The sequence below is a fragment of the Heliangelus exortis genome, chromosome 1 (genome assembly GCF_036169615.1).
Source record: "Heliangelus exortis chromosome 1, bHelExo1.hap1, whole genome shotgun sequence".
Classification (NCBI taxonomy): Eukaryota; Metazoa; Chordata; class Aves; order Apodiformes; family Trochilidae; genus Heliangelus; species Heliangelus exortis.
The window spans coordinates 28,902,012-28,915,748 of NC_092422.1; the positions used below are offsets into that span (position 1 = coordinate 28,902,012).

Here is a 13,737-nt window from a genome sequence, read left to right on the forward strand (position 1 = left end):
TTCTGGGAAAGAACCTGGGCTGACAAATGTTTTATTCTGTCCCTTTTAGCATAGTGCTGAACTGAACTATGTCAGAGAAGTTTTCCACTGAAAGGCTTATTTCCTTCAGTTTCTCTAGTTTGGAAGCAGACACAGTAAGAGAGAATTCTGATGAGTGTCTTTCTTGGTGTTATGCTGTTTGTAAATTTTTAAAGAAGTCTTGAGGCAAAGAAACATAGGTGATCTAAGGTGTAATTTTACCAAGGTGTAACATTTCTGAACAGGCAGTTTGCTAAAGAACACCAACAGTATGAGATTGCTGTGTTATATATTTATTTTATATATATATGTGTGTGTGTATATATATATGTAAAAGATCTATTTCTCAGTTTGGAAGTGACAGACAGTGAGTGAAAAAAACAGTGCTTATTTAGAACTGTTTTTGGGGTTTTTCCCTGCAGAGCCCAATTATCATAGAGGGGATTGTCTTGACTGGCAGGTGAAACATATGTATTGTGTGGCAAAACAGTCTAAAAGTGGCTTTCCTGAGGTGCTGTTCTTAAATGCAGACTCACTTTGTTGTCCCTAATGGTACTGGGCAAAACAGACTTCAGACTAATTTATAAAGTAAGGGGTAATTGCTGACAAAGTCTTAAGTGTTTGTCATGTGGATTAGACAGCTTGAACTTTGCATGGATAGGGAGTTAGGGAAGGACTTTTAACCTATATCAACAATGTAAAAGGAGCAAGAATCTAAATCCACAATGAGTGGTGTACATCATTGTTATGTTCAGGAAGGTGGCTTTTTTAGTCATGGCAGGAGTTGTCTTCTCTAAAATCTGTTGAGAGGAAAAAAAGCATTTGGAATTTTTGCACGTTTGGGATGGTAAGGCCTGAAGTTCATAATCTTCAGAAAGAGAAATTAATTAAGCTTTTGTAATTGTACACAAGATAACAGGACAATGTTGTATTATATTTGCATGCTTAATAAAAATTAATCAGTAGATGCTCATTGTTAATCTTGGGCAGTTAAATTGAATGTTGTCTGGAGAGGATGATGAGGGCTACTTACTACTTATATCTGCTACCTGATTGCTCTCAAAGTGGTTCTTGAAGTTGACTGGTAAAATTGAGAAAAATTCCATTTAAGGAGATTATCTGTGAAGTGCAAGCACTTGTCAAAGAGTGTTTGGAGTGAGCATAGGGGGGCATGCTCTGTCTTGCTGTGATGGACAGTATTCAGCAATTGTGAAGGTAGAGGAAGGAGTGGTGCTATAAATCTGAGAGAGCTATGTGGTAACTTCAGAAGTGTTGGTGAAAGGCTAATCCTAGGTGTATTGCCTTTTTCCAAGAGGGCTGTAACTAAGCAGGCTGTGGGTTGTAGGTCTGGTGTTTCAGCAGTCTTCTTATGAGTGTTCTAGTGTGTATTCTTTTGTGTATTTTTCAAAGGTTTTGTTCTAAATTCTCTGAATATTATCAATAGGAAAATACAGCATATTTGGGATTATTTTTAGAAAAGGAAATGTCTTTTGTAAACTGTTAGATAGCATTCCATTTTATTAAAGTATACTATACATAGCATTTTATAAGGTTTAGTGCCATTTGTCTTTCATTACTTTATTCATGTCTCCATTTCTCAATTTCACATACTAATATGTTGGTTTTTTAATGCAGAGTTAATATAAAACTACACTTCTGCAATAAAACAGTTAGGGTAGTGATACAATTATAATCTAGATATTATCAAACATGTATTTGAAATTCAAAATGGAGGGTGTATTCATTTTTAATCATGAACTGAGAACAGTATTATTTTAATGGCTCATCTGTGCTCTCCAAGCATGTAGTTTTGGTGGGCACGTGGTAGGTCAGTGAGGAGGCAGAAGACCAATCATACAGTTTGTGATAATTCAGAATCATAAGACACAAAATGAAACTAAATACAGTTTATAAAGCTGATAGTATTAAGGAGGTATCTGGTATTTACTTGAACAAATTACTGTAATATATTGTAGTATATTGTCCAACAAAATGTGTAATGATGTAATTGCTAAATTACTGTAGGGTCTTGAACCTTAATGTGTTGGCTCTAGTATTGGGTTTAAATTTAAATAATGCCCCAGATGCTATATGCTTCCTCCAAAGCACTGTCAGGTGGTCTGAATAGTTCATTTATGCTCTGCTAGCATGTCTTTTACTTGCTTTTTATGTGCTGCTGTTTAGGTTAGTTGAGGTGAAACACTTTTAGATTGGATAGCAGGAAATTTTACTGAAAGGGTTGTCAAGCATTTGAACAGAATGCCCAGGGAAGTGGTGCAGTCACCATCCCTAGAGGTGTTAAAAAACCATGTGGATGTGGCATTTCAGGACATGATTTAGTTGGCATGATGGTGTTGGGTTGATGGTTGGCCTTGATGATCTAAGAGGTCTTTTCCAACCTTAATGAGTCTGATTCATGTGCATTTGGGGTTTTAATTCTTCTTCATTTTTGACTGAATCCTGAGTCTAGATACGTGTGCAAAAGTATCAGAAAGACTTTATGGTGCTAGCATATTTTTATCATTAAGTACTTGCTGGGTAATTGACAAATTTTTTCTGAATATGGCCTTCTTTGTGCAGTTTGACTAATACTGTGCAAAAAAAAAAAAAAAAACAAACCACAAAAAACGCTGCATTAAGATATATAAAATTCAAACTGCCACATTCTGTATGGGAAAAAATATACTTTTCTGTTTCCATGAGTTTAATACCTGTTTTCATGTTGAATATACCTGTCCCCAACAACTAACAGTTTAAATTGCTGAACCCCTATTGTGTTCAGTCTGCTTAAAGCATGTTTAGAAAACAAGAATGATTGCTTTAAAGCTACAATATATATCTGTCCATGTAGGAGGAGAAGATGAAGCAAAGATTGATGATGTACAGTCACTGGGGTCTGGTGCTGGAGAATATGAGCCAATCAGTGATGATGAACTGGATGAAATTCTGGCAGGTGATGCTGAAAAACGGGAGGATCAACAGGAGGATGAGAAGATGCCTGGTAAAAGTATAGCAAACCCCCTTTATCATTATTTGAATAGAAAGATTAGATCAGTTTGCAGGTAATGCTTTTGTGATGTTGATGGTATTTCTGAATTAGGACTGGAGTTTGTATGCTGGTCAGTATTTCTCATTTGTTCTGTAATGGTCAGGTAAGTCTGAGAAGCATGGAAACAGAGAATACTGGGAGCTGTATTGTGAAGTAATATTTAACTTGTTTTATATAGCTGGAAAGATAAGCTTTTTGGTTTTATTTAACATATTTTCATTCATACTATTTGGTCTTGATCACTTTTTGGAACTAATTTTTTTATGAACAGATTTTATCCGTGCTTGAATGCTTCCCAAATGCACTAGGAAGCATGGAATCTTATACCTGTCAAGTGCAGTTGTGTCACCTGGTTTATATGTTCAGTTGTATTTTTTATGTTAAACCTACTAGACAAATGTGATTGTGTGGTAAACTTGTTCTTTAAGTATTTAATTTAAATCTGTTGTAGCATCTTTAGTTGTACTGTGACTTTTGTGAGTGCACAAGTGGAGTGTCTGAGCAGCTTTAAGCAAAAGAGTTGCAATAAAAATGAATCAGGATATTAAGGGTGGAGGTTTTAGTCCAAGAAGCTTTATATGTGTATGCTTTTTTTTTTTTTTTGAACTAATCTAAGTGAGCTTTAATGTTCTTACCTGAAGTACCCAAGAATCTGGCTTTAAAAACTGGAGAATGGTGTTCAACTCATATATATTGCTTTTAGGAGACAGGACTGTACACAGCATGTGAAGTTAATCAAGTGTGGTAAGGGATGATAATGTGATCACTCATTCTCTGTCAATGTTTTTTGCAGATCCTGTGGATGTTATAGATGTAGATTGGTCCAGTCTTATGCCAAAGCAGCCTAAAGAACCACGGGAGCCTGGGGCTGCACTCTTAAAATTCACACCAGGTGCTGTTATGTTGAGAGTTGGCATTTCCAAGCGATTGGCAGGACCAGAACTCTTCACCAAAATTAAAGAGACTTGCCAGAAAGTATTAGAAAAACCTAAAGGTAATTATTTCTGCAGAGATTAAACTGTCTTTTTAATTCAGTCCTTACAAAGTGTGCATTAGTTCATTATATTAGGTTTCAAGACCAGAAAAAGTCTGAGTATTGTGTGAAAATTACAGGAATGTAATCCAGCTGCATCCCACTCAGATTAGTGCTTTAATTGCAGCAGTGGTGAATTCCAGGTCTTGAATGATAGCCTAGACAAGATTTTTCATCCTAGTGACACATTCTTTTTGTGAGACCATTCATGTGTTCCTAAAGTGTGTCAGCAGTTTTTTGGTTTTTTTGAGAGAGCTAAAGATCATCTGCAGTCAATTAGTAGTAATACTGTGAGAATTAAGTAAGATTTCTTATTTTATTTGAAGGTCCTTTGCATGTCTCTTTATTTCCCTTTGGGGGATCCTCTCCAGAAGGATTTGGGGTCAGAATGAAGGAGCTCAGTGAAATTTGTATATCATGTCTCTGCTAGAAGTGGGAAATCAAATAATACACAGGTCTGGCATTTGGACAAAATGTGTGGCATATGATGTGTACGCATGGTAGAACTGGAGTTTTAGGACTGTGAAAATTTGCTTCCTATAAGATCTCTGCAAATTATTCCAGAATCTCAATGTGGGAAAGTTACAGCTTATAAATAGTAACAGCTGCAGAGGCTTTGTTTTTAGGAATAGGAGATTTTTCTAATGTGTGGTGATTTTTTTATACTCTATAAATTCTTGTTCTTAATTTGAAATAATATTTTTTTAATTCTTTGCAACAGTATTCTTCATGCAGTTGTATTTTTACCATCACAGTGTCAGATAAGTGGAAAGTACAAAAAAAATTACCTTACCTTTCCTAGCCCTGTTTATCTCCATGAATGTCACTGCATGCTTGAGCCATTTAAATTGTGTAACTGCTTATCATGGGCTGTTGCTGCTGCTTCTTTTTTTTAAAGTTAAATTAAATGCGAACATTTTTAGTGCCTCATAGTATAATCTGAGGCACCTACTTTGTATTACTAAGTACTGAAAGTGTAGCAGTGCAATATTTGCAACTCTTCCTATGCAGTACTAGCTTTCTTCTAGTTAAAAGGAAATCTCCAATGTTTAGGACTTCACATAACCAATTTAATTGATACAATGTTGAATCTTCCTCAGTTTGCAAGCTGTCTGATACAGTAAAAATATGACTCAGAGAACCATTCTGGTTAGAAAAGACCTTTGAGATCAAGCCCAGCCATTGACCTAACTCTACCAAGTCTGATGTGCTAATATGCTAAAGCATATCCCTAAGCACCACACAGAACCATAGAATCAAGGAAGTGTTTAAGGTTGGAAAAGACCTTTAAGATCAAGTCCCCCTCGCTGCAGCCTCTCTCCCTGCAACTTTTAATCTTGCTGCATGCTTCAGTGCTGCTTATCAGGGATTCCTTGCAACAGGAACTGCAGTACAGAATCATTTCACCTGGTTGTCGAAAAACATACATGAAATAACCTCAGCAATCCTTTTGTGCTTCTCTGGAAGCAAAGAAAGTTTAGAGGAGTGGTGATAACAGGAGGCTCTCCAGCACTGGCCCTGGGCTGTCTTACATACTCAGATTCTGCAGAACTTGGCTCTGGTGACAAATGGAGATTGAAGTTCCTCCGTTTGTTTCCCATCGGTGTGTGCAGTTTCTCATGCATCAAAGCTGCTACGTGTGGAGCTGCCAGTAGGCTTTCAGGTGTATTCATTTCTTCTGTCATCTGCTGGGTGAAAGTTCTTTGTAAAGTGGTTGCACAGCCACAGCACGTCTATTCTAAACAAAGGCACAAATACAGTGCCCTGAAAAGTTAATGAACTTGAGGTACATATTCAGTATGCACTACAGTGAAAATGTAGTGCTTTCACTTTGGACTTCTTTGTGGTGGTAGAACTTGTTTCTCTGTTTTATTCCTGAGTTTGTCATTCCCTTCTTTGTATTTGTGGGTGAAAAGTTTCTGGTAATACATTGAAAGGCTTGAAAAAAATGAAACAATAGCTCATTTCAGGGACTGTTTGTTTCTTTAATTAGTTTTCTTTGGAAACAAAAATCTGTAGTATGTAATGAAATTCAGATTTGTAGCTAACTTACTCTCTGTACAGTACATGTTTTTTCCTCTAAGGATACAGACATGCTTAGTTGCCACTGGGCATCTGGCACATAGACAGTCCTCACAAGCTGTCATTTGTTGCTACCAATAGAATAGAATGGACTTTTTCATTTCAAAGGGAGCTGCAGTGATCATCTAGTCCAGCTGCCTGACCAAAAGTGCTGACCAAAGTTAAAACATGTTGTTAAGGGCAGACTTGGGGCATTGACCACATCTAGGAATCCTGTTCCAGGGTTTGACCACCCTCTCAGTAAAAAAATGCTTTCTACTCTCCAGTCCAAAATCTCCCCTAGTGTAGCTTTGAACAATTCACACACACACATCCTATTGCTGGATCCCAATAGGAGAAGAGCTCCAAAGGAGAAGAGCTCAGCACCTCCCTCTCCACTTCTCCTTCTCAGGAAGCTGGAGAGAGCCACAAGGTCCCCTGAGCCTCCTTTTCTCCAAGCCAGATAAGCCCAGAGTCCTGAGCTGCTCCTCACAGGACATGTCTTTCAGCCTTTTCACCAGCTCTTTTGCTCTCCTCTGGCCCTTGTGGGGCCCAGAACTGCACACAGTGCTCAAGGTGAGGCTGCACCAGTGTAGAATATAGTAGGGCAATCACCTCATTTGATGGGCTGGTTATGTTGTGTTTGGTGCACCCCGGGATGTGGTTTGCCCTCCTGGCTGCTATGGCACATGGCTGACTCATATTAAGCCTCTGTCTACCAGAACCTCCAGATCCCTGTCTGCTTGCTTCCTTTCCAGCCACTTATCTCCCACTTTGCACTTGTGTCTAGCATTACTCTTTTCTTGGTGCAGAATCCAGCATCTCAACTGGGTAAATTCTATCCTATTAATCATAGACCCGTGGTCCAGTCTGTCAAGGTCCTTCTGCAAGGCCACCTGTCCCTCAAGAGAGTCAATAGCATCTCTCACTTTGGTATCAAACACTTGCTAATGGTTCATTCAGCTCCTGGGTCCAGACTGCTGATAAATATATTAAACAGGGCTGGCCCTAGAATTGAACCCTGAGGGACACAAGTGGCCTTTGTGTCACCTTTGAAGTGGCCATTTTGTGTCTTGTAACTTGTGTTACTGATTGTCCATTGAGGCTGTCTTGATGATTTCAGTGCAGTTTTCTTTCACTTGCCCTTAACTTCATGTAACTTTTTTGTCTGGTCTCATTTTGTTTGAAAACTGCTCAGTTTCATCACAAATTCACTGAGTGTTTTTAAAAATGCATCTTCGTTCTCTTCGGTGTGCATTATGCCAAACTGCTGAAGCAATCTTTGTTTTTTATGATTCTTGATTTAGGTCCTATGTTTTCTGTAGGTTTTCTGGTGTCTCTAGTCAGGTGTTGGATCCTCTGCTGAACATCAAATGTTTGGAGCTATCTTTAGTTAAAGCATCCTAGCTTTATGTTGTTTCTTGTAATTAAATGTATTAAAGGACTAGTCCTGCCCCTTTGAGTACTATTAACAAATATTTCAGGTTAGCCAGTAGGAGGGGTAGTTCAGTAGAATCTGTTGACTTGTTCTTCAGGTTCCTCCACCATGGATAAATGAATTATTCTACCTAGTCATATTTCACTTCTGCACAGCCTTTCAAACCCTATTATGACACTGGTGTAGTTATCCTGTGCCTTGCATAGAGGTGAAATTTAGACCATGTTCTGCTCAACACTAATAGTAATCAGCTTTTGTCATACATACCTGATCATAAATTATATCCCCTCTTCTAACCCACAGGTGTCACTTGGATTTTTTTAGGCCTCTCGGTGTAGCATTTTTTTGTCTTTCTATAAACGGCAACATCCTTTTTTTTCCAAACATTATTGTTTAGAAGGCAGAAATACAAATAGTAAGATGTTAAGAGATTTCCTATTACTATATCTTGCTGTTCCAGAATATCATGTATGTGTTGATCTCAGCAAATACCAATTCTTTGTAGATGCAGAAAACCTTTTTGAACATGAACTGGGAGCCTTGAACATGGCTGCACTTCTAAGAAGAGAAGAGAGAGCAGGTCTGCTCAGTAACCTGGGTCCTTGCTGTAAAGCTCTCTGCTTCCGAAGGGATTCTGCAATCCGTAAGCAGCTCATGAAGAATGAAAAGGCAAGTGGTTCTTGATCTAAATGTGGAAATACAGATACCACTATGCAAAACACTTCTCTGGGGAGAGAATTTATGTATTTGTTGTTCCGGAGCAAACCTGGTCCTTTAAATAACAGAGAACAGACTTCTATTGGGAAAAGAAAAAAAAAGAGGTTGTAGGGTGTTTATTTTTCATTTAAGATTAGAGTCTACAGGTAGGTCCTGTTTCTTATTTTGGGATTTAAATTTGAGAGATACACTTTCTACTTTTAGAGAAGACATTAGAAAAAGAATTGGTTAAAGTACCATTTTGAAGACAATAGTTGAATAATTCTCTTGCCTAAGATTCCACATACTTTACAAGAATCACAAGATTCTGTTCTTCCAGTTAAAAGTACGTAGGTAATTTTCTAAATCAAAAAAATACTTTTGCCATACAGGAGTTTTATGATCTTGCATGCTAATAGAAAAATCATTAATGCTTAAACTCCTTTCTAGTGAATATGTATGATTAAACCTCTAATCATTGAGAGTACTTGAGGTTAATTTCTCAGCTTGCATGTTAAAACCCACTGGTTTTCACTCCTTTCTTTTTCCTTACTATTTTTTTACTATTTTTATTTCAATAGGGTGCAACAAAACAAACTTACACAAATTCTGGAGCAATGGACAGTGACTTGTTACGGTTGAGTCTACGGTTATTCAAACGAAAGACTGTGTGCCAAGTTCCTGGGCAGGAAAAGACAGAGGACAGTAAAATTCCACAACCAGCTATCCAGCAAGAAGTCTGTGTGTCTTGAGCAAGTGAGCACAGTGGCACTTCCTGTTTGATTTCCCACAGCCAGTGTTGGTGTTGATGTTTAGAACTGGTTGGTTGGAAAGCAGCTGTAGAAGATGGAAGAAAATACTCCGTTTGTACACACATAAGGATTATTTGGCTTGGATGTGAGTAAAAGGAGTAAAAAATAAAGACTTCTATGTGAAGTTCTCTGCAAGTTTTATAATATGGAATCTTACCGTGTAACATAAACCTATTTTATGGTGCATCTAGTGTAATAATGTGAAGATGTCTGGTTTTAGGAGCTTATAACACCACCTGATATTAAACTGAAGAAAACTGTCTGCATATCTTCTTCCTCATTATGAATATTTTTTTCCCCACCACAAGCTTGGTCTCTGAATACGTCTCAAATGTCTTTAAGTATCTTGCTTCCTGGGAGTCTGTCTGCCTCTTCTTCCCAAATTTTTTTCTTATCACAGTAGCCTCTAGCATGGATCTGGTTTTGGACAAAACTAGGCTCTTTTCCATCTCTAGTACAGGTTTCCTCTGATAATTTCTGGCTATAAAAATCTAATTGAGTCACTTAAGGCTCCCCTTCTTGTTGATGAATAGAAGTAAACAACAACAAAAAAAAAACCTTGCAGAAAGTGATTTTTGACCAGTTTTAGATGCCTGTATGGGTCTAGGATTGTTTTGGAAATGCCTGGTGCTTACAAAAGAGGACTAGTGGATGTATTTTACATCCTGGTAAGTATGAGGGCAGATCAGTCCTGTGGAGAAACCTGAGGGTATTTCATACTTGATGAATTTCAACCATTTTCGAATGTTAGCAGTGAAGGCAGAGAGCATTCATGTTTTGCTGGGTGTTACAGATTTCAGGGGCCCAGTTAGAGACTTGTCAAACCTGGGCTCAGTTTTGTAAGAATTGTTTTCAGTTTGAAGTGTTAATGTTTTGTGTGGGATCTTTGGATTATACTAGTCAGGGATGTTCAGGTAGTCTGTGGAGGCTTCCCTGTGAAACTGAGGCTTCTAAGACTTCAGACTCTGTACACCTCTCTACTTTTCCTGGGTTTAAACCTGGACTTTTACTTTGAATTCTGTTCCTGGAGGGTGAGAAATAAATCCATATTTCAACCTTGGTACTAGCTTGCTACAAAGCAACTTGCTTTCATTGTTCTTCTTCAGGTTGAAAATGAGTTATTAACCACTGAATTTTTTGACAGTTGGTTTGTGTTAGTTTCTTATCCTTTTTCTTCACTTGGAACCAGCAGACAGAGGTGGAATGTTGACTGTGCAGTTCAACAGCAGGCCTGTCTCATATCTCTTTTGATTACTGACAGATGTGTTGGCTTCAAGCAAAAGCCTAAATATGAATAGCAATTCAGTTCACATAAAAAGCTTTCTTACTATAATGCTTTCCCGTATTGCCTGGTACATGAGCCTTCAGAAGAATGTTTGTATACTACATACAAAAAAATGTTGTTGAAGAAGATGTGAGGGGGGAGGGGTTATTTATATTTTTGTAAGTTCCCACACTAGTGTATATGTACTTGTATCAAATATAAATAACATGAGAATTTCTACCATTTGCTTGATTCTTATTAAACTGTGTGTGACCCAGGCAAAGCTTTATTTTCAAAGTTTTTCACTAGTTCAACATTTTTAAGGGACTTGGTGTCTATTATTTTTAGTGTCACCAGTGATTTTATATATGCTTCAAAAAAAATAATGTCTTTTAAATACACTCGTACTTTAACCCGAGCAAGAGTTAATGAACCTGTTCTATTCAGCATTTAAATGCATTCTCACCTGTTTTATAGCTACAATAATACTGTCTTTAAGCTGAAAATATTAGATCATTGCTTCTGATTATGTTAAAGCCTATTCCCATCTCCATCTCTAAAAGACATAAAAATGGTAAATAGGTAGAAGCAGCCTTGTCTAAGACTGCAGTACACAAAATAGATTCACTGTGTGGCATTTAATTACACCAGGCTTATTTTAAACACTCTTCCTGTAAAGCAGTCAAGGTGTATATATGTACTTATTTTTCAGAAGAATATTTCATATTACCCTGGAAAGTGCCAAATAAAGGAGGCTTGATGGGCTGCTATGAGTGTCTCATGAAGTGGTGATGTCCTGTTGGAAGTCAAAGCCAGTGCTGACCTGTACCATCATTTGTTGGAATAACATAACAATGATGCTGAAATTGCCTCTTATGCCCCTTTGTTTTTATTTGTTTTGCATCAGTTGTGAGCACAGAAGCACTCAGGTTCTTCTTTTTCAGCAGTTCCTCTCCCACCTGGCAGGTGTTACTGCACAGGTAGAGCCCAGCAGTGTGAACTTCCTGTGTATGACTGTTTTGGTCTCCATCATTTTAACAAAAAAAAATAGTGTTTAGTTTGCACGGTATGTAAGTTGCAAAACTGTCATCAGGTAATTTTACAATAACTTCAAGAAAAGGTGATTTGCCCACAACCCAATTTCAGAAAAAAAGGCGGGAAACTGATCTGAATCCAAAGAACTCGCTTCAGGACCTTCCATCCCTTTCCTTGGGTTGATTGTCACTTCTGTGATGGGGTCTACCCACCCTTTTATCCTCTTCCTTTCTCTTCATTTCTCTCCTAGCTTTATTTTGTGTGGAAAAAGAGCAAAGGGAAGAATTCCATTCCAGTTTTCATCTTGCAAGGCATCAGCAGTTTACCCAGGAGCCTGTTTTGTGGCGACAGTTCCAAGCGTCTGCCCCGGATGCCCGCGTGTGCTTCAGCTCCGAGTCTGCAAACGTGGAGAAGCATCAATCCCTACTTAGCTTCCTCTTTTAAGCCATGGCAGCAACTTTAAAGCAGTCCCTGTAGCAAAGTAGAGATGTCAGCTCTTCCCGTTGCTAAGGCCGTGCTGTGCCTAGTTGGATGATAAATTAGTTTTCAGCATCCCTGAGGTGCGGTCTGGAACATGGAGCCACAGAAGAGCAAGCTGCTGATAGGCTGAGGAAGGCTTCCAGCCAGGTGAAACACTGTGCTCAGCTCCTGCAGCTGTAACAGATTCACAGGCAGAGCAGGTTTGGAGTGGCTGGAGACACAAATGGGGCTGTGACCTGTGTCAGGGGATATTGTCACGTTCATTATCTCAAATAGTACTTTCAGGCTGTTACTGCCTTGGCTAGTGGAGTGAGATACAGATTTTGACAGTGGGCCATCAGCACAGTGTGCTCAGAAGGCAGAGTTTAAGGCAATTTTGCTAAATTAAGCCTTTTGTTTGAATTGGCTTGACACAGTTGTGTTTCCTGCTATAGGGAAACCCTTCAGCAGAGAGCAGGCTGGATGGGTCCAGGCTGCCCGCAGGAGGGAGGGCACCACGGGGGGGCTGAGTTCAATTTGAGCAGTTGCTATCAGCAGAAAGAGCTCAGGAACCTCCTTTGTTTTGCAGTAAGAGTCAAAGTGGCTTTTCAAAGGGTCTTCGTGTCTTTTTCTACTGCACAGGTATTCCCCTGAGACTCAGGGGGCTCCTTATCACTCTCTACAACAACCTGAAGGGAAGTGATAGGACCAGAGGGCATGGCCTGAAGCTACGCCAGGGGAGGTTTTGGTATTAGAAAGCACTTTCTCATGGGAAGTGGTGATCAGGCAGTGGAATGGACTGTCCAGGGAAGTGGTGCATCCTTAAACATCCCTGGAGGTGTTTAGGGAACTGGATGTGGCACTTAGCACCATGGTATAGCCAGAGAGGTGGTGTTAGCTCATGGGCTGGAGTTACGATCCCAGAGGTCCTTTCCTCAGCCTCAATGATGCTGTGATTCTGCAAAAAGGGGAAGCTCAAGCAGATGGTACCAAATGCTTGGTCTTGGTACACAAGTTGGGTAGTCAGTAAGGTTGAGTGGGCATGCAAGGTTTTGTGGTTGTAATTCGGGGGGCAGCTTGAGAATGGCAAATGCCATTATAAATGCCATAAAGTAATAATGAAAAGATCTAAACAAAGCCCTAAACTCAGAAGTAAAACAATGTGGCCAAGCATGGAGATGCAAGGGGTTTCTTAAACCAAACTGTGTTCCTCAGAATTTGAAAATTTGTCTCATCATAATCAATAGAAAAGTCCAAATATGAGGGAGAGGTAAATGCTAAGGTAACATTTAAAAACCCAAAAGGGAAGTTTTTATGGATGAAGGTGGTGTTTTTATAATCAAGACAATATCATTGCCTCTCCCCTATCAGTAGGGATCTATAGATGAGAGCAGGAAGATAATTGCATTCTGGGGAAGCTTTATTTCTTGGTATCAGCTTTCATTGCCAGCGGTGCAGCTACCACAGGCTTGTTTTTTTCTTTGGTAATGAAATTGAGGTAATATCTTTAAAGACTGAAGTGGCAGAAGATGTCCTAAAACACACTGCTGAGTTACAAAGCAATGGGTTGGCAGATTCTAAGTCTATGTGAAAGGGTTGTGTAGATTACAAGCGTGCAGTTCCTTAACAAAAGGGATGATTAAAGGCAGTGGATGGGGATTTTAAGAAGTTGCAGCTTTGGGGGCAATGGAAAAAGCTCTTTTCCATCTACTTCATTATTAAATTTTCTGTTTGATTATGCCTATGCGGGGCACTGTGTCAAAAGTACCTGAGGAAAGGAGTAGTAGAAATGGGACAGAACTGAGCTTCCATAGGTTGTAGTTGTAAACCTGGGAGTATGACTTCACACTTCCGCAAGTCAGGAGTTCATTC

General features: G+C 39.0%; 1 protein-coding gene across 10 annotated transcripts in view; it reads left to right on the forward strand.

Annotated features, from left to right (window-relative positions):
• Window positions 1-10,654, forward strand: part of ZC3H13 (zinc finger CCCH-type containing 13) — a 48,148-nt gene extending 37,494 nt beyond the window's left edge. For 9 of the 10 annotated variants that reach the window (XM_071739559.1, XM_071739611.1, XM_071739603.1 and 6 more), the window contains 4 exons: window positions 2,870-3,025; window positions 3,861-4,061; window positions 8,105-8,268; window positions 8,877-10,654. In XM_071739559.1, the coding sequence (XP_071595660.1) occupies window positions 2,870-3,025; window positions 3,861-4,061; window positions 8,105-8,268; window positions 8,877-9,047 (692 nt within the window). In that variant the 3' untranslated portion in view covers window positions 9,048-10,654. The remainder of the gene's footprint in view (window positions 1-2,869; window positions 3,026-3,860; window positions 4,062-8,104; window positions 8,269-8,876) is intronic. The other variant, XM_071739577.1, reaches the window with a different exon arrangement.
• Window positions 10,655-13,737: the final 3,083 nt, after the last annotated feature.